This window comes from Rattus norvegicus, chromosome 3 (assembly GCF_021556685.1).
Source record: "Rattus norvegicus strain SHRSP/BbbUtx chromosome 3, alternate assembly SHRSP_T2T, whole genome shotgun sequence".
NCBI lineage: Eukaryota > Metazoa > Chordata > Mammalia > Rodentia > Muridae > Rattus > Rattus norvegicus.
Genome location: NC_141536.1, coordinates 57,269,156 through 57,291,147, shown reverse-complemented (window position 1 = coordinate 57,291,147; position 21,992 = coordinate 57,269,156). Strand labels below are relative to the sequence as shown.

Genomic DNA, 21,992 nt, shown 5'->3' with positions numbered 1-21,992 from the left:
GAATGTGACCTCTGGCTTTCAGGGGTTACATGTACATGAGGTATTTACAAACACATGCATACTCAGTTCACATATGTACAGAAAAGGGAGGGACACAGGAAATGGCTCAGTGAGTAAAGTGAGTCACCCAGGTATGAGGGCTGGAGTTTGGATCTCCAGCACTCATGCAAATGTAGAGGGCTGAAGGCAGGGCCTGAGAATCCCTGAGGGAAGCTGGCTGGACAGACTGACCATGTCTATGAGTTCTGTGTTTTTCTTTTGCTTTTTGCTTTTTTTTTTTTTTTAAAGATTTATTTTATTCATGTGAGTACACTGTAGCTGTCTTCAGACACAGCAGAAGAGGGCATCAGATCTCATTACAGATGGTTGTGGGCCACCATGTGGTTGCTGGGAATTGAACTCAGGACCTCTGGAAGAGCAGTCAGTGCTCTTAACCACTGAGCCATCTCTCAGCCCTTGTTTGTTTTTTGAGTCACCTTTCTGAATGAGTAAGGTAGACAATGATTGAGAAAGACTCCCCATATAAACTTTGGACCACTACATGCACTTGAAGACACCTGCAGATGTTCCTGTGCATGTGCACACACACACACACACACACACACACACACCCCCAATGAGATGGCTCAGTAGGTAAAGGGGGCTGCCTTCAAGCCTACTGACCTAAAATCCCAAGGACCCACATAGTGGAAGGAGAGGACTGATTTCTGAAATTTGTCCTCTGACCTCCAGAGTGAGCTATGGCACATGCATCCCCCCCCCCCCAACACAAATAATGAATAATAAAAAGTAAAAATAAAAAGTAAAAGAAAGAAGTCATAGCATATAGAAAGTTTGTTTATTTGGAGGGCTATTAATTTATCAAGTTATTATGCACATTCCAAACCTTGTTTCAAGAAGCAATGGTTAATCTATATGAAATGTTTGGAGAATTCAGTTGGTTGATAGGCAGAGTCTTTATAATAAAATCATCTTTTGTATTTCAGCAAGATTCCTGCTTTCCTTAATGTAGTGGATATTGCTGGCCTTGTGAAAGGAGCTCACAATGGGCAGGGTTTGGGGAATGCCTTTTTATCTCATATTAGTGCCTGTGATGGGATTTTTCATCTAACGCGTAAGTACAATTGTTTGTTTATTCATTAAGATAATAGTTTTTATATTGCACAAATAGAAATGAGTGGTTTCTAGAATATAGCTTTGTTTTGCAAGATGAATCATGAATTAGTTTACTGATTTCTAACTTTAATGTCCTTGTCGTTTCCTCACAAGGTTACTGAATAGCAACTGCATGATATAGTCTGGTTGAAGGGTATCTATCCCTTTTTAGATTAGAGACCTGAGGTGTGTTTCTGTGTGAACTGGCTTCGGGGTTATAAGGCATTTTGACTTTCTTGAAACTGTGCTGTGTTGAGCCCAGAACTGTATGTGCTTGAGTAAGAAGAGCTCTACACAAGGCTTTACATAACATTTCAGTTCAGTAGTGGCATGGGTTCTTACAAGGGATTTTCCTGTTCCTCTGAAGTCGAGACACCTGAATAACTCTTGATGCTTGTCTTCATTCAGGGCTGGGTCAGGCCATGGCACAAAAACCTGGGAGATTTGGGCTAAAATACAATGTTTGATGAATCTTTAAGTCCTGTTAGGTAACTTTTGTTTATGTCAGATGGGTTGCTGAATTAAGCATGTATGATTTAGTCTGGATCGATGGCTCAGAGGTTAAGTGTGCTTCTGTTCTTCCAGAGGACCTGAGATTGGTTCACAGCACTCCTATTAGGTGCCTAAGAACTTCCTGCTATTGAGAGCATCTGGAGCCTTCCTCTGGCTTCCACAGGCACCTTCACACATGTAGCATACATATAAACATGCCATGCACACATTTTAAAAAAAAAACCCATGAGATGGTTTTTATCAGGCAGAAAGTTAGTAAAAAGAATTTGATGGGTCTAGGGATACAGTGTGAATCTGTGTCCTGTGCTGGGGCCATGGGGACAGACAGAGTTTTTGGGTGGGCCAGCCACTGCAGCCAGTCAGTGAGTGAGCTTTAGGTTCAGTGAGAGACCTTGTTTCAAAAACTGCTCCATTGGGTTGGGGATTTAGCTCAGTGGTAGAGCGCTTGTCTAGGAAGCGCAAGGCCCTGGTTTCGGTCCCCAGCTCTGAAAAAAAGAACCAAAAACAAACAAACAAACAAACAAAAAAAACCCTGCTCCATTGAAGGAGCTACCCGATGTCAGCTTCTGCCTTTCACACACATGGCCTTTAGATAGCTCCCTCACATAATATTTACACTTAGCGCAAATGTGCGCACGTATCAGTATACACACAAAACTTACTCATTTAGACTGCCAGTGTAGTTTACCTGCGACCATTATGTTGGGGGTCTGGAGAGATGGTTCAGCAGTTCAGAGCATGCACTGATCTTCAGAGGACCCACATCAGGTTGCTTACAGCCACCTGCAACTCTCGTTCCAGGGGATCTGACACCTCTGATCTCCAGTGACTCCTTTGCACATGTTCAAACCCATACACAGATATGTACATATACACACATAATTTAAAATAAGGTAAATCTTTAAAAAAGACACACGCACAAAGACAAAACAAAATGACTCTTATTAGGGATAAGTGTATAGCTTGGTGGTAGAGAATTTGCTTAGAATGTCTAAAAACTGTGTTTTGTCCCCAGTAATGCCATATACCTCCAAAGGAAAGTGTTTGGTATTTATAAAAAATACTTGAAATTCTTATTCCAAAGAATTATTTAGTAGATTAAACTGCTTTTGAAAATAAAGTAAGTGTCTCTCTGATGCTTAGTGTATGTTACTTTTGTGGAAGATTTTATTGTTGGGAATATTTGTTTGTACAAGTTTGTTTATTTTTAAACCTTTTGAAGCTAATTATCCAAAATGCCTTTATAGATTAGTCATTTACATAAACTAAAGCAGCCTTTTAAAATAAAATAAATTGCCAAAGCCTTCATTTACTTTGAAGCAGAAATCCAAGTGATTCAGAGTAGTGTTTGAAGTAGTTCCGTGAGATAACTGTTTAGGGGCTCACTGAGGTCTGCTCCAGGCCGGAGAAAGTCATTTAAGTGATAGCCTGAAAAGAAGATAACGATCATGTTAGTTTAAATTTGAGGATAAAATAGTTTGAATGAATATAGTGTATGTGCGTGCGTGTGTGTGTGTAATTGTGGGATCTGATCTAGGCCACTGCATGCTGTTTCTATCACTGACTCATACCCTGATACTCTCAGCATAAGTATGTGTTTTAGAATCAATCTGCTTGTTACTATTGGCTCCCACTAATAGTTATAAAACTGTGAAAATATAATCTGCATTTCTGAGCCATGGTTTTCATGAACAATAAGAGCAGCAGTGCTGTACTGTCTATATAGTTACTTTGCAGTTGAAATATGAGATGCCTTATGTTAGCACATACAAACTGTTGTTTAGAATGCTGCTTTTTGTGTGAATATAGGTTTTATTTTATATATTTTTTGAGATACGATCTTACCATGTGTCTCTAACTGGTTTGGAACTTGCTATTATATAGACCAGGTTGGTCTTAAATGGAGATCTTAAATTCTGTGATTAAAAGCATATGCCACTATGCCCATGTGTAAATGTAGATTTTAAATGGCAATATATTGTTTTTTAATATTAAAATTGTGTTAATATATGCATATTTGCTATTTTTAATCACTATTGTGTATGAGCGAAGTTCAGTGTATTAAGTGTATTCCAATTGTTAGATAACCAGTATCACCATCCATTTATAGAGACTTTAAAAATATATTCATGCTAATTATGCTTTCTTCTAGATTTTTTAAAATGCATAATTTGCTTACATTGTATGCCTGTGAGTATGTGGATGCCTGGTTACTATAGAGGTCAGAAGGTAGCATTAGAACCCCTGGAACTCAAGTTATCCATGGTGATAAGCTGCCATGCCAGTGCCTCGAGTCAAACTCAGGTTCTCTGCAGGAGCAACGAGTGCTTTTTCTTGAGGAGCCATTTCTCTAACTCCCAAATTTTATTTTTTATGTATATAGGTGTTTGGCCTTCATATATGTATATGTACCATGTTTTGACCACAGGCATTGCCTGTTGACCACAGAGGTCACAAGAGGGAGGCAGATCTTCTAGACTTGGCGTACAGATGTTTTCGAACCTCCATATGGGTGTTAGGAACCAGCCTTGTCCTCTGCAAGAGCAGTAAATGCTCCTAACCAATGAGCCAGCCACCTCTCCAGCCCCTTTAAGGGACTTCTTAATCTTCCCAGAAGGAAGCTAAGCACCTTTTCCACAGCATTCCACAGTGCTACTTATTCGCTCCCACGACAGAACCACCGCTCTGCTGTCTCCGAATTTGATTACATTGTTTGAGGATTTTTTTTGTCTTTTTTTTTCTGAGATGGGATTTCTTTGTATAGTCCTGGCTGTCTTGGAAGTCAATCTGTAGGTCAGACTGGCCTCCAACTTAGAGATTCTCCTGTCTCTGCGGGACCAAAGGCAGGTACCACCACTGCCTGGCTGACTTTGACTTAAGTATCTCAAGTCAATGGATCATACAGTATTTCTTCCTTTTGAGATTGGCTTATTTCATGCTTCATTGTGGTTTAACTACTACATCATTGGTCATTGATTGCTGAATAGCTTCCTATTTATTTATTATGTATAACTTAAAAATTGCAGATGTTGTTGCTAAAGAATATTCTTATCATGACTGTCTTCTTTGTATATCTCTGGTATTTCTCAAAGTAATAGACTTAGCAGAAAGACTAGTAAGTGAGGGATATATAATACACATTTAGAATTCTGTTAGGTGTATCTAGGCTCCTTTTCTATTCCTATGAGAGTTTAAATTTTCTAATACTATTTTTTTGAAACAGATAAAACAGGTTTAAAATCTGTAATAGTAGGTTATGCAGATATACTTTGATTGTAAATTGAAAGTAAATATTGTTCATATTTACTTTATGATTTTTTTAAACTTTTATATCTAATGATTTTTACTAGCTTACTGGGTTTTTGTTTTTGTGTTTTTTAAAGATAGGCTCTCATGTAGCCCCAGGCTGGCTTTGAACTCACTGTATAACAGTCAAAGATGACCTTGAACTCTGATTCTTTTTTTTAACCTTCTGAATGCTGGAATTATAGACATTTACCACTACTCCTGATTTATTTTGTGCTGGGGATTAAATGTAGAACTTTGTGCATGCTAGGCAAGCAGTCTGGCAGTTGAGCCATCTGTAGGCTCTCCTGCTTCCTAATAGAGCATTTATTGGGAAACTTTAATGGCTAGTTAGTAAATACATTGCTCCATTATATATTGTGTTTATGTGTACTTTAGAGTGTGTGTATGTATGTTATGTGTGTTTGTAATGCTTGAAAGGTACAAATGTCATGCTAGCTTTAGGGTCATAATCTAAGACCTTAGTGTGCTGATCTCTGCTCTAGAGTTTCTTCATGCAATACAGGCTCAGACCACTGAGCCATCTCTCCAGCTCCCACTGCACAAAGCTTTATTTTCATGCAGTCTCATTTGTTTATAGTGTAGGCTGGTTCCCGGGCTCCATGTTCTGCTCAGGAAGTTCTTGCCTCCTCCAGTGTCTTAAAGAGAGTTCCCTATGGATTTCTAGAAGTTTCAGCATTTCAGGTTTTAAAACCAAGGTCTTTGATTCATTGTGAATTGATTGTACAAGTGAAAGAAATCAAGTTTTGCCAGTACTGAACAGGCTGTCTTTATCTCTTTTGTCAAAATTATGTGGGCATAAATTTTTTGTTGTTTCATTTTTGGGTCCTCTAGTGCGATCCATTTGCCTACTCATCCATTTTTTATAGCAGTACCAGGTTGGATTTGTCCTGTGACTGTGGTGTAATTCGAGGCTAGGTGCTGCATTGCCTAAGCAGTGCTTGTGCCTTTGGTTATTCATGGCCTTTTGTGGTTCCATATGAATTCCTGCGTTGTTGTTTTTTCTAAATCTGTGAAATGTGACATCAGAGTATTGATAGAGAAATTAATTTTGGTAGTATAGTCCCCCTTCCCAGGACCCCCAGTATTCTGTCAACCCAGGAACATGGGATGTCTTTCCATCTTCTTTGATTTCCTTTTTCAGTGTCTTCAGCAGATCCCTGAAGCTCATTTGCCTTCTGGCTAATCTAGAGGAGTCGGTGAACTTCAAGGTCCCTGACAGACTCTTTGTAAAAAGTAAAAGTTGAAAGTGATTGAGAAAAAATATCGAAATAAGTTACAAAGATATGATTATAGTTATGATTATTATTTAAGAAAGTGCATAGCCTCACAGGCATGTAAAGGAATGTAAAGACATTTGGTGGGGCTAGAGAGATGGCTCAGCGGTTAAGAGCACTGACTGCTCTTCCAGAGGTCATGAGTTCAATTCCCAGCAACCACATGGTGGCTCACAGCCATCTGTAACGGGATCCGATGCCCTCTTCTGGTGTGTCTGAAGACAGCTACAGTGTACTCACATACATACATTAAAAAAAAAAAGATATTTGGTGAAAGACTGAAAGTGGATGAACAGTTAACATCAGCAGTCAGGCTCAAGATAGGAAGGAAGGAAGGAAGGAAGGAAGGGAGGAAGGGAGGAAGGAAGGAAGGAACAAGTGATGAAGGGAGGAAGGGAGGGAGGGAGGGAGGGAGGGAGGGGTTCCACACACAACTCAGACTTGAGTAGAAAGTTGATGAGAAGTTCCCGGAGTTTGCCACAGAATTTGAGTTTTGAAACATTACTGTTGCCCTCATTTTTCAAAGCTCTAAAAGAGATTGTTTTTGAAATGGGAGAATGAAAGCCATGAGTGTCAAAGACATTTGCTGTGTAGTGTGTTGTAGCTAATTTGAGAGCTATGCGTTATACAAGTTTGAAAGCCAGCAAAGAAAATTCTGTTCCTTTTGTGGGAGAGGAAGATGGCCATGCAATAGAAGTGTAGGTTATTTTATAAGTAGACACTTCCTCTTTTACTGCTTTTGCCTTAGGTGTTGTAATTTGATGTTAGCGTTTAACTTTGTTGGCTTGTCTGTGCAGTTAGGGAGCTGATATGCTCACAGATGACCATTTGCTTCCTGTCCTTCCTTTCAGCAGCAAGCTCCTCCACTCTCTCCCAGTGGTAGGCACCTCAGAGGCTCTGCAGTTACCAGTATGATGCTGGATGTCCCTTGCAAATGTAAAGTTTGCCAGTTTTGGAACATAGAAATGCTTTTAATCTATCAGTAATTATAATACTAAGCTCAAGACTTCATTTTGGCCAGTAATTTATTCTTTTTAATTTTATTTTTAGTGCTTATTTTATAAAGTAAGAGTCTATTTTAGGAAATAGAGCATTTCAGATTTTAGAATAACTGCCAGTTGTACAATGAAACTTTAATTAATTAGTTAATTATTTAGTTAACTAATGACAGGATCTCTCTAATTTTTGTAGCTTTGGCTCCTCTGGAACTCCTTATATAGACCAAACTTCCATCAAACTCAGATACACCTGCTTCTGTCTCCCAAATGCGCCCAGATTAAAGGTGTGCACCACCACTACCTGCCTGTGCCTTGGCTTTGGTTGCTGTCTTTTTCTGAATATGCAGTCTTAGTCCTTAGAAAGCACTCCCTCTTTCCTCTCCATTAGGATTGTGAGTGTTTGCCAAGTACACTTCCCTCTTGGTCTTTCCTCTTAAGCTGGTCAGCCCCGTTCTTACGGACACAGCGAAGATCGGATTGTGTAAAGATGGTTTCTTGGTTTCTGTTCAGATGGTTAGAATTTTTGGCAATGAGAAATAAAGGCCCTTATCCTTTCTCCTGAATTATTAATGGCAGATGCGTCTTCTTCCTGTTTTATATTACTAGTCCCTATATCTGTTTGAATTTCATGTCACAATTGTTTAGTTAGAGCTTTAACAACACAGTTCCGAGAGCTTCTTTAGTTTCTGTGGGCGCTTGGCTAAACAGAGCTGACGGTGGGACTCCAGATTGGAGTTGCCTTTTAAGTTTATTTGGAGTCATAGCCCTCAAGGCACTACTGCTTTATTGAACTGCTAAATGAGAAGGTAAGAATGCCTTCATTCAGTTGCCCCACCCCCTCAGGTTAAGTTAGGTGTTTATATGTTAGTAAATCACCTTTAATTACCATGAACATAAATTTCTGTTTTCAAGAACCCACATTTCCCCCTTCATAAGCTTGTCATTTAGAAGTTTTAAATGAATTACACATTTTTGCCTAGACACAAATTGCCAATATAAAGTTGTCTTTGATTGTATTCTAAAATAATGGAGTTTTCCCCCTTGGGTTCTGTAATTATCTTTTTCAGCAGTATTTATTAAATTGATCTAGTATTAGACTTCAGCAAATAATTTGACCAAACCCCATATGCTTTCTTTGTTTCTGCAGAACAAATTCAATATAATCAATAATTCTGCAGTAGTTCTCTTCTACATATATAAGGAATTCTAATAACCAGCCTCTGTTTACTATGGAAAATTACCGTAGTAGAAACAATTTCTTCTACTTTAAATTGCAATGCTGTATGAAACTGTTTAGTCTACTAGTTATTTGCAGTTTAATTGTTTGGATATTTGAATATTTATTCTGACATAACTTTGAGGTCTCATTTCCTGTCCTCTGCCCAAAATAGCCAACTGTAGAGGTCGCTTTGTGACTCTTGTATTATTAATGAGTTTAAACTAATCAGGAATGTGAGAGCAACTTCTAACATCCAGGAGAATCTCTTGATCTTCAAGCACAAGTTTTGAACCACATTATTCTTAGTTGTCAGAACTCTGTCATTTGTTAAGTTAAAAATGTAAGTATCAGAATAGGTCTGGTTTTGGAAATCAGTGCAGGCTTTGTTACACTTGAGTGAATGGAGTCAACCTCCTGTAGCCTGTTCTGTAAACTTTCCCTGGATGCTTTTAGCTCTCCTTCGTGTGCTGAGTGCAGTTCTCCTACAGCAGTGGTGACACTAACAAGACCAACCACACTGCTTGGCATCACCATTCTGCAGATGTCTGTAATCGCAGATGTCTCTAGTAGCCAGTAATTATAGTGGTTCCTTGATTTAAGTAACTGGTGGAGGACAAATTACCAATGGTGAAATAGATTGAGATTTTAGTTAGTAAGATAAGGTATGAAAGGGAAATATGGTGGGTAAAATAACCTTTAAGTATTAGATTGACTCTAAAAAGAAAAAAATTCAGATGGGCAAAGTAGCTGGGAGGAGAAAGCTGGGATACTGTTAGGAAACATGGTTTAGAGGTTGCTAAAGGTGTGTAATGTTATAATTAAGTAAAAACAAGGAGTGAATAAAGATGAGAAAGAGGAAGACAAGAGGTGACTGAAAAGGCTTTCTAGTAAACAAGATGTGGAAACCATAAGCAACAGTCTTACAACCTAACTGAGCAGCATACAAACAGGAGCAAACCCACCATGAGATGTAAGAGTGGAAATGAAATACAGAAAACAACACTTAGAACTTACAGAGTGCATTGCTGGCATTCCTTCGCCACGTTGGAAAATGTGAAGTACTCAGATCCCTCTGTCTCTAACAGGCTGCAGGTGCTTTTGTTGGGGAAAGGGATCCTTATAGCCTCAATTTTCTTGGGGTTCTGGCATATGGGGGGCTTTGGGAGGAGTGAGGGTTGTAAATCCTTTCTTGATAGTTCCCTGGGCAGCCCTACCCTCTTCTGGCCCTGCTGGTCCCTAATGTGATGAGTAGCACCTCTTTCAAAGTCTGCTGCTCTACCCTGGGCAGCTTCATTAGGTGGTCTTCCAGCTGGGCAATGCTTACGATTGTCTTGTCTGTTTGTTAATTTGTCTTTGTGTGCACACACATATGCAAATGCATGGTCCTATATTTATGAGCCCATGGGTGTGTGCAGTAGGGCATGCATATATCCCCACATTTGTTTTGGGGCTACAGGATGACATTGGATATCTTCTTTGATCATTCTTTATCTTACATGTTGAGGCAGGGTCTCTTACTTGAACTCACAGCTTACCTATTCATGTAGTTTCACTAGTCAGTTTGCTCTGGGAATCCCATCTCTGCCTACAGAATGCTGGGATATAGCTGGGTCACCGTGCCCTCTTGGAATTTATGTGGTTCCTGAGAATCTGAACTCAGGTCCTTAAGATTGTACAAGTACTTTATACCTACTCCATCTCCCCAGTCCCTTTGTTTACTTTAATAGGAAGGTTTTGCCCAGAAACAGTACACAAATATTAGTTAATTAACCTTTTTGGTTTTATGAGATAGTCATCACCCCCAACCCCCACCCCCTTCTCTCTCTAGGGTTTTTCTGTATAATATCTCTGGCTGTTCTGAAACTTGCTATGTAGACTAGGCTGGCCTCAAACTCACTGAAATCCACCTGCCTCTGCTTCCTGACTGCTGGGATTAAAAGCACACTCTACCATACTTGGCTTGAGACAGTATCTTATGTAGCCCAATTTGGCTGTAAATTCATTACATAGTTGAAGCTGGCCTCGAACTTCTAATTCTTTTACTTCTGAGTGCCTTAATTAAGCTTCAGCTCTATGTGACCACGTTTCCTGTCTTGTAAGAATGTATTTTTTAGAAACTTGTATATAATATGCAGCTTGTATTATCATAGAGCATTTGGCAACATATTGATGAACTGGCAATAGGTCAGTACACTATCTCATACAAACAGTTTTATCCCAGAATTAACGCTGGTTTGTCTGATTAAGCCTTTATATTTTAGGTTGAGAATTCTGTATTTCTCTGTTCATGAAATTATTCATTGTTTAAATTACAGTAAATATTCGAAGAAATTATATTGTAAAAATGTTGATTATAAAGTGATAAAAGCTTCTCTTTTATGTTTTATTTTATAGCCACTTGTTGTGTTGTATGTGTGTGTGTGTGTACATTTGAGCAGACTGTTCACCCCTTGTGAACACAGTCGTCTGTGGCAGTACAGAAGTGACTTGTGCTTGTTTTGCAAGATGTTCTTTTGCTTTTGTGATATCAGCTTTGTTTTATACAAATTAAAGTATTACACACTAGAATAATATCAGTTGCAACCACTAAATAGAAAGACCCAAATTTGTTGGCTAAATATTTGTATGAGGCTGTTGACTGCTATTTAACATGATAGTTTCATTTTAAACATTCTCTGATTTTGGTAGCAAGTGAAAACATGGTTTATATTTATATATTATATATTTACATTTATTGTATTTATGTTTTTTAATTTCAAAGTTGGTCTTCACTCAGTATGTATTAGTAACAGATTCTAATGGCACATATGTGAAATATCTTCAGTTGTGCAGTTTGGTTTCTGATGAGTTCACTGCTTTACACAAACAGTCACTGGCACTTTAATGGTATTGATCTAAATCTCAAACTTCCGCTAAAATGTGCTGCAGTTGGGGTTGGGGATTTAGCTCAGTGGTAGAGCGCTTGCCTAGCAAGTGCAAGGCCCTGGGTTCGGTCCCCAACTCCGGAAAAAAAGAAGAAAAAAAATGTGCTGCAGTTATTTTTACTCATTTTTCCCCTGTTTGGAAGAACAGTATAGTATAACTATTCGATTACGATTTAAGATTGATGTTGGAATAATATTTAGACGTCTAGCTAACTTCTTTTATACTTGCACCAACATTACTCTGTACTGCAGTCACACTACGTGGGTAGAGGCTTTACCAATGTCTTTTTTGAATCTGAATTTCCCCCTTGATCTGTTAAATAATTCTGGTTTTAATTCACTTGCATTGTTAATAACCATAGAATATTAACATTATTTAAATTTACAAATATTTTCTTCAGATAATTATTTCAATGAACAGGTTTTAGAAATAATTGAAAATTGCTTAGTTAATTTTGTACTAATTAATTGCTTATACTTTGTAAAAAAAAACCTTAAGAATGTCAGTATTTAGCTTTTATTGTAATGAATTGTGAAAGGTTAATTCAGAATAAGGGCATTTGTTAGTAATAGCTAGCATCGTGTCCCTATGGTGTATTAGACTTTGTAAATTGCAGCACTGGTCCCTATATAGGAACTACACGCCTTCAATGATTGAAAGGAAAAAGTACTTGCAAGTAAGACTGCTTATCCTTTTTAGAAGCAAGCTAAATTCAAATGGAAGCTTTATTATTTACATGAGCAAAATGTAAGATTTGTTTTTGGCTCCTCGGCTGCTATGATGTGAGTGGTCTAATATAGTGGACATTGGTGCAGAATGACTAAGTGAGTCATAGGAACAACATCTGCTCAGAAGGCCCCAGATACAGCTGAGTTATGCTGCGAGATCTCCAATCAGTGCATCTGTCCCTGAGACTTGAGTGGCTACAAGGATAGTTCTCTATTTTGGCGCACTCACTGTATGAAAATAGCATATTAATTTTTTTCCATGGAACTGGAATATTTGTGCTGGTAATATCTAAATAGTAGAGTTACAGTAATGACTGACACTTTCAAGACTGGAAATACAGGGAAATGGTGATATGTAAGTTCACTTCAACTGTTTGTTGTCTAAAACTGGTTGTTTGTGGTAAGAGTTTTACATTGCAGACACATAGGTGTTAATGTCTTACAAAGTACAGGCTTTAGAACAGGGAAATGTAGGTGGAAGCCTGGGTGCAGATGTCTAGGAAGAGCAACAGAGCCAGGTGCCTCCTGAACCTAAATGGAGTAGAGTGAGGGGAGCAGGGACAGAGAAAGTTGTGTTACATTATGTATGTGAACTCATTAGCATGCATTTTGTTTTAAAATTAATTAATTAATTTCACTGCTCAACAACTCATTAAATGGGCAGTGTCCACATGGGATTACTTGAGGAGATGTTACCTTATTGGAAGATCTGAATCTTATTTCATTTTTTTTTTTTTCTTTTTCCTGGAACTTGCTCTATAGACCAGGCTGTCCTTGAACTCAGTCAGATCCACCTGCCTCTGCCTCCTGAGTGCTGGGATTAAAGGTGTGCACCACCTACATCACCTGACTGAAGTCTGAATTTTATAGTTTTCATTATTTCAATATTCTCTAGGCTGCAGTTCTTTGTAATTATTACCAAACTTAGAATATTTTATTCTTTAAAAAATATTTACTTAAGGTTCTTTTGTTGTTGTTAAGATTTGTTTATTTTATATATGAGTAAACTGAAACTGTCTCACCAGAAGAGGGCATCAGATCCCATTACAGATGGTTGTGAGCCACCATGTGGTTGCTGGGAATTGAACTCAGGACTTGTAGAACAGCAGTCAGTGCTCTTAACCACTAAGCCATCTCTCCAGCCCTATATTTTATTCTTTAAAAAGTAATTTTGGTTATTTGATTATTTACTTATTGTTAGAAGTATGTTAAAATAATCAGTTTTTTTTTCTGGAGCCCAGGACCTTGTGCTTGCTAGGCAAGCACTCTACCATTGAGCTAAATCCCCAACCCCTAATAATCAATATTTTTAACTTATGGGAATATTATTCTGAATTTCCTACTATGTGTTATAATTCTAAAATGTATCATTGTTGTTGAACAAATATACTTTGCTGTATACAAAACAATAACCTTTTAAAAAGTTATAAGGACTTTGAGTTTATAACCTGGGATGTAGACAGCCAGAAGGAGATCATTCCTTATAGTGAAAAGGCGTGACTGACTTAATGTGAGGTCATGAACACGGTGCAGAAAGTGGAGGCGCTCTCCTGGGTGGAAATAGCTGGGTAAGGTAAGAGGGCCTCCCCTGTGCTTCTGACGGAGCAGTAAAGCTGGGAGAGGCTGGCCCCAGTGAAGTCCATGAAAACTGCAGCATAGGGTGTTCTGTGTCGCCCTTCTTCTTCAACTCCAGTGGGTAGGGAAGACTCCATAGAAGTGAAGGATGGGAACATCTCTCAAGTGTGTTGTTCACCAAAGAGAAAATGGTACAGTCAGAATCCTTCTGCCTTGTTAAAAAAATACCCAAGGCTTTAGGACATTGATAAAATTCATTGCAGCTGCTGACAGTTGGGGTGGATGGAATATACTCTCTTAGGAATTTGTTTGGTTCACAGCTGTCCAGAGTGATATGAAGAGAGTTGAAAAAGCTACATTCTCAGCCCAGAGTTACCTGGCTAGGGTTGAAACTAGGTCAGAACAATAGTGTAGTTCATCCTCCAACTACTGTTTACGATCAAAGTAGCATGTTCCTAATGAGTTAGGTAGAGGGAAAAGGAGTAGTCACCGTGCAAAGGAAAGATGTCAGTGCACAATTGAGTGGACAGAACTAATAAACCAAATTGCATCCTAAACAAGTCCTCTTTGTGGGAATGTGAAGTTAACAACTGTGCTAATCTCAAATCTAGCCCTTTTACTCCTCTCATTTCCAGTACAGAGGCTCTTCTGAATACTAGCCACTCAGTGCTCTGCCACTGAGTCACATACACACTCTCCAGGTCAGCATCTAACTCAATGAATTCAACCCCTACTAAGCTCCCAGGAACATAAACGACTCAGGGCTTGGAAGTTGGCTCAGTGGGTAAAGTCACTTGCTACCAAAGCCTGATGACCTGAGTCAATCTGCAGAGCCCACCTAAAGTTGCATGGAGTGATCCGGTTTCTACAGGCTGTCCTCTGACTACATTTGTGCAGTGGTGCACATACATGTGCACACACACACACAGCATAAAAAAGAATAAAAATTATAAAAAAGATTTACTCTGTTTAAGGCATATGAAGAGTGTTTCAGTTTGCTCTGTTCCCTACAGGCTGGTTTTTCCAGTAGAAAATTATGAGCCATAAAAGACCAGGGGAAACATATTAAAAATCAACAATTGAAACTATGCTCAAGTACTGTATATATGTTACTATTTCACAAGGGATTTTGAAATAGCTGAGTTTTAAAGAAGTAGATAATGTGCATGACTGGATGGGTAATTTCAGTAGAGATGAAAGACAAAAGGACAGAGCAACTGGAAGGAACACTGGAGCTAGAAACTACAGTGACTGTCCTGGCTGTGGCATCTTGATACAAGATATAGTCAGCAGAGATGAGGGAGCCTCAATTGAGGAAATACCTCCAAAAGATTGAGTATAGGCAAGCCTGTGGGGCATTTTTTCTTAGTTATTGATGGGGGTGGACCCAGCCCATTGTGGTAGTGCCATTCCTGGGCCGGTATTCTTATAGCTGGGTGCTACAAGAAAGCTAAGCATGGGGAACAAGCCAGTAAGCAGCACTCCTCCATGGCCTCTGCATCAGCTCCTGCCTCCAGGTTCCTGACCTGCCTGAGTTCCTGTCCTGACTTCCTTCAGTGATGAACAGTGAGTGATGTAGAAGCAAAAGCCAAATTCTCCCCAGCTTGCTTTTAGTCATGGTGTTTTATAGCAGCAATAGAAACCCTTTAAGGCAGAGTCAATAGCAGATGCTTCAGACTCATTACGTAAGAAACATTGTCTGAGGGGCTGCAGAGATGGCTACGTGGTTAAGAGCACTGACTACTCTTCCAGAGGTCCCGAGTTCAATTCCCAACAACCACATGGTGGCTCACAACCATCTGTAATGAGATCTGATGCCCTCTTCTGGTGTGTCTGAAGACAGCGACAGTATACTTATATAGAATAAATAAATCTTTAAAAAAAAAAAGAAACTGTCTGAAACGAAACATGAAGAGACTGTCAAGAGCAATCAGAAGGTCTAACAACTGACATGTAAAGGAAGGAGCATGCTACGTGTCACTTTATAGTGGGGATGTGTTAGGTGACACCATTGTTGTATAAACAGTATAGTGTGCATACAGAAAACTAGGGGGATAGCCTACTACATAATTAGACTGAATAGTGTAGGAAATTACAACACAGTGTTAAGTTTTGTGTATCCAAACAGTGTTCTATTGCTGTGAACAGACACCATGGCCAAGGCAACTCTTATAAAGGACAACATTTCATTAGGGCTGGCTTACAGTTTCAGAGGTTCAGTCCATTATCAGCAAGGCAGGAGCATGGCAGTTGTCCAGGCAGGCATGGTATAGGAGGGACTGAGAATTCTACATCTTGATCTAAAGGCCACTGTTTCTAGGTAGCTTGGAGGAAGGTCTCCAAGTCTACCCCCATAATGATACACTTCCTCCAACAAGGCCATACCTTCTCATAGTGCCACTCCTTGAGCCAAGCATATTTAAACCACCAAGCACAGACAAATTGTAGTAAAAGTACTAGTTAAAAGGATTGGTCGGCACACACCTATGAACCTAGCTCTTGGGTAACAGGAAGATTATTAGTTCAAGCCAGCCTAGGCTACACAGATTGTGTCTCAAAAACAAGCAGACAGCAAACACTTTATTTTTTTTTTAATTTTTTATTAGATATATTTCTTTACTTACATTTCAAACGTTATTCCCCTTTCTGGTTTTCTGTCCATAAGTCCCCATTCCCTCCCCTCCCCTTCCTCCAGCAAACACTTTATAGTCTGGAAAATTTTAAAGTATAATCTCCTGAGACTTTTATTGTATATAGTCTGTTGTTGACCAAAACATTATTGTGTGACTCAGATCCCCCATGTATGTATGTATGTATGTATGTATGTATGTATGCATATATGTGTGCATGTATGTATGTATGCATGTATATGTATACATTTTTTCCCAGTTGCACCTACGAGCCTTATATATACCAGGCTAGTGGCTAGTGCTGTACCACAGAGTTAATGTCTCTAATGCTTACACTGTATTTTAAATAATGACTAAGGATTTTCCAGAATGAATGAGACACATTCCAAGAAGCTTAGATAATCAAAACAGTATGAATAACATACACAGTAACTCATATACACATGTAGAGTTGAATTGTTGAAAACAAAGTAGAAGGAATTTGGTCTGGGGAGGTAGCTTAGTGATGGGACACATGGCTTGACATGTGTGAGGGCTTGGGTTCAGTAACTGATGCTGGTGGAAAACCAAACAAGAAACAGAGAGAAGGGAGTCTCAAAGGCACCCACAGAAATATTACTTAAGAGAGAATAAAGGTACAAATTTTGCAGGGTGTGACTTCTGTTGTCCCAGAAACTTTGTCAGAAACTGTGAAGGCTAGGAAACAGTGGAGTGACTTCTTTTTTCTGAGAATTTTGTGTCATAATAAAATGTGCTCTGATCTAGACCTGGAGAACTGGCTCAGTAGTTACGAGCACTGGATGATCTTTCAGAGGACTGGGGTTCAGTTTCCATCACCCATGTGTCAGCTAACAGTCGCTTGTAACTCCAAGTCCAGCGGATCTGATGCCCTTTACTTGTTTCCATAGGCGCAGCGCACATGGTGCACGTAGATAAATAAAGGCAAATCACCCATCCACATAAAACACTGTTTTGTTTTGAGATGGTCTTATGAAGAATTGGCTGGCGTGGAACTCACTCTGTGGACCAGGCTGGCTTTGAGCTCGTAGAGATCCACCTGCCTCTGTCTTCTGAGTACTGGGGTTAAAGGCATGTGCTACCAAGTCCCGCAATAATTTTTCATTTGTTTGTTTTTTGCAGTTTTACTAGGTAGTTTTGATTGGCTCGGAGTTTGTCACGTAGACCAGGTTGGTCTCGAACTCACAGAAATCCTGCTTGCCTTTGCTTCCTGGGTACTGGGATTAAAGATGTGTGCTATTCTGCCTGTCCAATTTTTTCTTAAAGTTTTAAATTTAATTAAAAATTCTTTAAAATTAAGTCCAACTTCTATTTATTCCAGTTCCTTCTTGATCCCTCCCAAGTTTATGTGTTCATTTGTGTTCTGTCTGTCTCTGTGATTCTCTCTGTCTGTCTCCCCCCATCCTCCCATCCCCACCATGAAAAAAACTAACTCCCTGTCTCCTAGCTGTCATCAGTTGCCAATAGCTTCTTATCTAGGTGTTGGACTTATGACCAACTTCTCCTCTTCCTCCAATGCTGGGACTTTACCTGGCTTGATTTTGCACAGATCTTGTGCATAATATTCACAATCACTGTGAGTTCATATGTGCAGTTGCTCCGTTGGGTCCTGGAAACACAATTTCATTATAGTCACCTACCCTTTCTGGTTCTTAAAATCTTCCTGCTCACTTTCTACATTGATCTCTGTGCCTTGAGAGGAGGTGATTTGATATTATTTAGGGCTGAGCTCTCCTGCAGTCTTTTGTTCTCATGTTACCAGTGTGTGTCAGTGTATTACATGCTAGCTACTGCTAAAAAAAAAAAAGCTTCACAAATGAGGTTCACTAATCTTTGAGTGTAATGACAAGTCATTAAGAATTGGTTTAATACTATGTCCATTTAGCAGAATAACAGTAATAGGTTCTCTCCAAGGTGTCTGTCTAGCCAGAGCTTTTTGCCCCTGGTTATGATGCCTGACTATGTCTTATGAAATGGGCTTTAAATCATGTCACAAAGTTGTTTGATTACTCTTATAACGTTTGTGCCACTCTTACACAGTGGGCTTATCCTGCCAGATCAGCGGTTATTGTAGCTCACAGGATTCACAGCTGCGCAAGATTTATTATTGATTTTTCTTCTCTGCTAGCATGGACAGCATCTTCTAGCACTGTGAAAGTTGGCCAGTAGGGGTGAAACTTCTGGTCATTATCAGCTTGATTTCTTCAGTGTCTATGACTCGAGTATGTGGTGTCTTCTGCAATAGGCTCTTATCTCACTCTCTCTTCCCATCTCTCCTTCTCTATCTCCATCATTATATGTGTATGTATATGATGCATATGTGTATGATATATGTATATGATGCATATGTGTATGATATATATGTATATGATGTATATGTATGTGTATGATGTATATGATGTATATGTATGTCTTAAGGTTTCTATTGCTGTGAAGAGACACCATGACCAAGGCAGCTCTTACAAAAACAGCATTTAATTGGGGATGGCTTACAGTTTCAGAGGTTCAGTCCATTTTTATTATGTCAGGAAGCATGGCAGTGTCCAGGCAGTCATGGTGCTGGAAAAGAAACTCATCTTGATCTGAAGGCAGCCAGGAGAGAGTATCTCCCACAGGAGGTGGAGCTTGAGCACCAGAAGCCTTCAGAGCCCACATGCACATTGATGCACTTCCTCCAACAAGACCACACCTCCCAATAGTAGTAGCACTTTCTATGGGCCAAGCATATCTAAACCACCACGATGTATATGTTTTATATACATTTATATTTAGACCCCTGTTTGACAAGTAACTAAGCAAAATCTATATACACATATGCATGCTTCTGCAGTTGTAGGTTTCTGACATGACTTTCTCAAAGGTTTGATCATGTCAGTTGTCCCTTTCCATTCCTATGTCCCACCAAGCTTTAGATTTCTGTCATAGTCTGGCCATGTACTGTGGTATATATTGATATATATATATATATATATATATATATATATATATATATATATTAAAGAAATGCAGCATAAGCACATGTACATACAGCAACTTGTACTCTGGTTCTATGGCTGGATTTCTGATTTATATTTAAATCTGAGATGTCTGATGTTTCCAGCAACTGCATGGTCAAATGTAGATACTGTTAATAAAATTAAAAATGAATGTATTTTTAAAAGTTGGACTAGTGTTGTTACATCAAATGTAAAATGGGTTTTTATAACTTAAATATATTCATAACAAACTATTTTATTATGGATTTTAAAAATCTTCATTGAGGGAAATGTTTCCACTAATGTTAATTAGCTAGTAAATGCTATTTTCAGTGTGCTTCAATTATAGTATGTTGCTTGATTATATGTTACAAAGTAAATTTAAGGTTACTCTAGGCAGTTAGATAAAGTACTTTGTGGGTTAACTCACTATTAGGGGCAGATTTCCTACATATTTTTTGAGGGAGGGGAACATATAAGTAAAAAATGAAGATAATACTAAAACATTGTCTATTATCTCTTATTAAATTAGTCTGTTTGTATTTCTGATTCTTATTGTGTAACTAGAAATTAACTGTAAATTTAATTGCCTGTGCAGGATGTTTCAGAAGCATGATGTAGCTAGTATTGTCTAGTAATTGAGAGCAGCCTTTGTTGAGTAACTGATGTCATTTGGAAGCTCCATAGATGCAGGTTAGTAAAATTAATAATACTTCCCCTTAAAAGGTTCAAAAAGAGGAGACTAAGACACATTATAATAAAAGTCATTATAACTCAGAATTAGTAAGTAGATCTTGCAGTAGCTAAGGTGTATGTTGTTGTATAGTGGTTATTGAATATTGCTACCGTCAATAGAGAATCTATATCATGTTTATTCCATTTAGGCCCCTGACTGGCAAATGACTAAGCAAAATATTGATAGGTTCCATGATTGATAAAGAAATGTTTTAGAGTATTCCAAAGTTAATATAGAGTTTCCATCAGTGAGCCTTTAGGGCAGTGAAGATACATTTTTGAATATTCAGTGAATGGACATTGTTTGGAATATTTAATAAACTAGACTCAAAAAAGAACACTATGTCTAACCATTTTAAGAAGTTTCTGTTTATTTAAACTTTGATTTATAATAGTAATAAAATTATTCACACTGACATAATCATAAAATGGGAATTAGAATTTCACAAGTAAGCTATTTTTTAATTTTTTCAATTTTTGTTTCCTTAGTTGTATTATATCCCTAAACATAAAGTAAAACACATATTGTTAAAAGTATACACATGCACGTGTGTATACAAGTTTTTTGCTTTTTATTTTAATGTAAGCATTATCCTTGGTTTAAATTTCTACTTAACATTACTTTGTTCTTTATATATAAATTGATTTTAATGTAAGTTGCATAGCTCAAATCGTCAGCCAGTTTGAAGTAAAACATGCTATGATTGACTCTTCTCCTCTCTCCTGCCACCTCCTGTCCCTTTTCTTCCCTGTTTCTCCCTTTGTCCCCATTGTCTCTTCCTATGTAACCCAGGGTGGTCTTGAACTCAGCAGTCCTCCTGCATCAGCTGCCACAGAATTGTGGTACAGGCTTGCCTCACCTCCCCCAGCCTATTTTTATTGCTGTATTGTTCTTCTGGTAGGAGTTAGCTTTTAAAAACAAAAAGTAGTATGAAGCAAATTTAAGGTTGAAATCATTGTCAGTTTTGTTGTCATTCAGAGTTTTTACTTTTCAGAAGTCAGTAGTTTCTAGATTTTGTGTTTTGGTTATTGTTGTTCTCAGTTTTATAGCATTAGACAGTTTTGCTATTGTCTTGTTTTGTGATCCTTTAAGCCAAGTGCAAAGCTCGTGTGGAAGATAGTGATCAGAATTCACTTACACATTTTACTCTGGAGACTTAGGTTCAATTACAGGTTGACGTTAGTGGCACACTTTGCTTGGAAAATAAATTTCATGATTTGATTGTGTGAGGTGTGTGTATGCATTTGCTTAAGGGAGTAGAATGTTTTATTTTTGTTCATGTTGTGTTTAAGTTTAGATCTCATTGAAACTTAAATCATTGGAACTTGAGAGTGGTGCTAGGTTATTGTGTATCTGTATGAAAGAAGTAGAGTAATACATTTACACGGTCTTGTTTATGAGTTCTTACATCCTTAAAGTTGCTCATTTCTTCAGCAGGAACTGTGGTTCAGCTTGACTGTTAACTAGAGAATAAGCTCTTTCTGCAGAGATAGACTTCTAAGACCCACTGAACATCTGTAATAAATACACCACCGGGCGTGGTGCTGTGTGCCTAATCCCAGCATTTGAGAGACTGTTTTGGGGCCCCTAAGGAGACCGTGTCTCATAAAACAAAACAAAATGAAAAAAAAAAAACCAAATCAAAATTTGGAAATAAATACCTATAATTGGTACTTATAAATGCTGAAAATTAATTAATGAACTTATTACTTTATAGTTGAATTTACAACTTCTAAAGGGTTTAGATAAATAATTAAATACAGCTTATTAGCAAGTGGTTGAATCCAGTATTTTAAAAACAGGAAAGTTAGTATATTTTGGAATTATTTGAGCATTAATGTAACTGGGGAAAGGTAACAAGGTTACTAACATTCCATAAATTATGATTATTTTAGGATATATCTTTTTATAAATCAAAATTAGTTTCCTAGGAGTTG

General features: G+C 38.2%; 1 protein-coding gene and 1 long non-coding RNA gene across 2 annotated transcripts in view; both read left to right on the top strand.

Moving 5' to 3' along the window:
- Ola1 (Obg-like ATPase 1) overlaps nt 1-21,992 on the top strand; it is a 119,225-nt gene that overhangs the window by 14,157 nt on the left and 83,076 nt on the right. Inside the window, 1 exon segment of the mRNA NM_001033927.1 lies at nt 987-1,114. Coding sequence (NP_001029099.1) covers nt 987-1,114 — 128 coding nt within the window.
- LOC147995518 (uncharacterized) lies at nt 4,747-14,162 on the top strand. The gene is made up of 2 exons (XR_015684400.1): nt 4,747-6,359; nt 13,235-14,162. It is a non-coding gene; the product is annotated as an uncharacterized LOC147995518 (long non-coding RNA).